The sequence below is a fragment of the Limulus polyphemus genome, unplaced genomic scaffold, assembly GCF_000517525.1.
Source record: "Limulus polyphemus unplaced genomic scaffold, Limulus_polyphemus-2.1.2 Scaffold8802, whole genome shotgun sequence".
NCBI lineage: Eukaryota > Metazoa > Arthropoda > Merostomata > Xiphosura > Limulidae > Limulus > Limulus polyphemus.
The window spans coordinates 10,806-12,347 of NW_013674412.1; the positions used below are offsets into that span (position 1 = coordinate 10,806).

Below are 1,542 nucleotides of genomic sequence, written 5' to 3' on the forward strand. Positions count from 1 at the left end.
TTACTATACTACTCTGGATATCTGCACTGTGCTCACTACAGAGATCGTTTACAAACTAACCGCTCAGCCAATAAAAGAGGGTAGGAGCTTGAAAGTTAATTTGTTTTATCACAAAGCTACATAAAAGGCTTTCCTCGTTCGGTCTCCCACGGTGAATCGAACCCCGGATTTTGGTGCTGCAACTCCGTAAACTTATCGTTGATCCACTGGGGGACATTTTGTTGTTTGTTTGTTGTTAAACATAAAGGTACGCTTGGGCTAGCTGTGCTGTGCCCATCACGGGTATCGAAACCCCGTTTTTGGCGATATAAGCCTTCAGACTTACCGTTGTACTACTAGGGGGATTTCACATAAGTCGAACTTTTAAGTGAAATAAAACATATTTTGGTTAAGTTATCTAATTAGGGGGAAAATGAATTATATATTTTTGTTACATTAAGTTTTTTTTCGATTCTCACATTCCTCCAAGAAAAACAAAAATACACCCACACTTTCCGTAAATATACAAATAAAGACACCTTACAAAAAGGATTTCTAAAGAGACAGAGTAATCTGTGTAAAATTTACTCCACTACAAACCCATTAAATGGTACTAGAGTGACAATCATTCTACAAGAATTTAGATAACAAAATATATTAATTTTCCCAAGGTGTTGTAGTTAAAATCTTTGTAACTTAGTGTATTAATATAAACCCATATTATGAGTTAATAAATAACGGAACGTTGTCACAGTATTAAAATATATGTTTTCAACTAACTAGGCCTTAATATTAAGTCTATAGATATGGCACGGTTAGTTAGCTTACTGGTTAGATGTCGTAAATGTTGCGTCTGTTTACATGGCCTGGTGGTTAGGGTGCTCGAACATGGAGCGTTATAATATGGCAATCAGTCCCACTTTTCGTTGGCAAAGAGTAGCCTAAGAGTTGGCGGTGGGAAGTGTTGACTAGCTGCCTTCCCTTTAGTCTACCACTTCAAAATTAGGGACGGCTAGCGCTGATAGCCTTCGTGTAGCTTTGTTTGAAATTTAATAAACAAACAAACAAACAAATTATGAGTTGGCAAAGAGTAGCCCAAGAGTTGGCGGTGGGAAGTGTTGACTAGCTGCCTTCCCTTTAGTCTACCACTTCAAAATTAGGGACGGCTAGCGCTGATAGCCTTCGTGTAGCTTTGTTTGAAATTTAATAAACAAACAAACAAATCGCCTGTTCACTTAGTTTTACGCAAACACGCACAAGCCAAAAACTATGCGTTGGAGGCTAAAAATTATGAGACAGTCAATACGTTTATTGTGTGTCGTATGTTTAACTACAACATGGCAAGCAAGTGTTCAACTTAAGTTGACAAGTATTGTTTAACTACAACATGGCAAGCAAGTATTCAACTTAAGTTGACAAGTGTTGTTTAACTACAACATGGCAAGCAAGTGTTCAACTTAAGTTGACAAGTATTGTTTAACTACAACATGGCAAGCAAGTGTTCAACTTAAGTTGACAAGTATTGTTTAACACAACATGGCAAGCAAGTGTTCAACTTAAGTT

At 37.2% G+C, this 1,542-nt stretch overlaps 1 protein-coding gene across 1 annotated transcript in view; it reads right to left on the bottom strand.

Annotated features, from left to right (window-relative positions):
* Positions 1-860, bottom strand: part of LOC106475562 — a gene marked incomplete at its 5' end in the record, with an annotated part of 7,636 nt that extends 6,776 nt beyond the window's left edge. Inside the window, one exon of the mRNA XM_013936240.2 lies at positions 808-860. Within this exon, the coding sequence (XP_013791694.2) occupies positions 808-860 (53 nt within the window). The remainder of the gene's footprint in view (positions 1-807) is intronic.
* Positions 861-1,542: the final 682 nt, after the last annotated feature.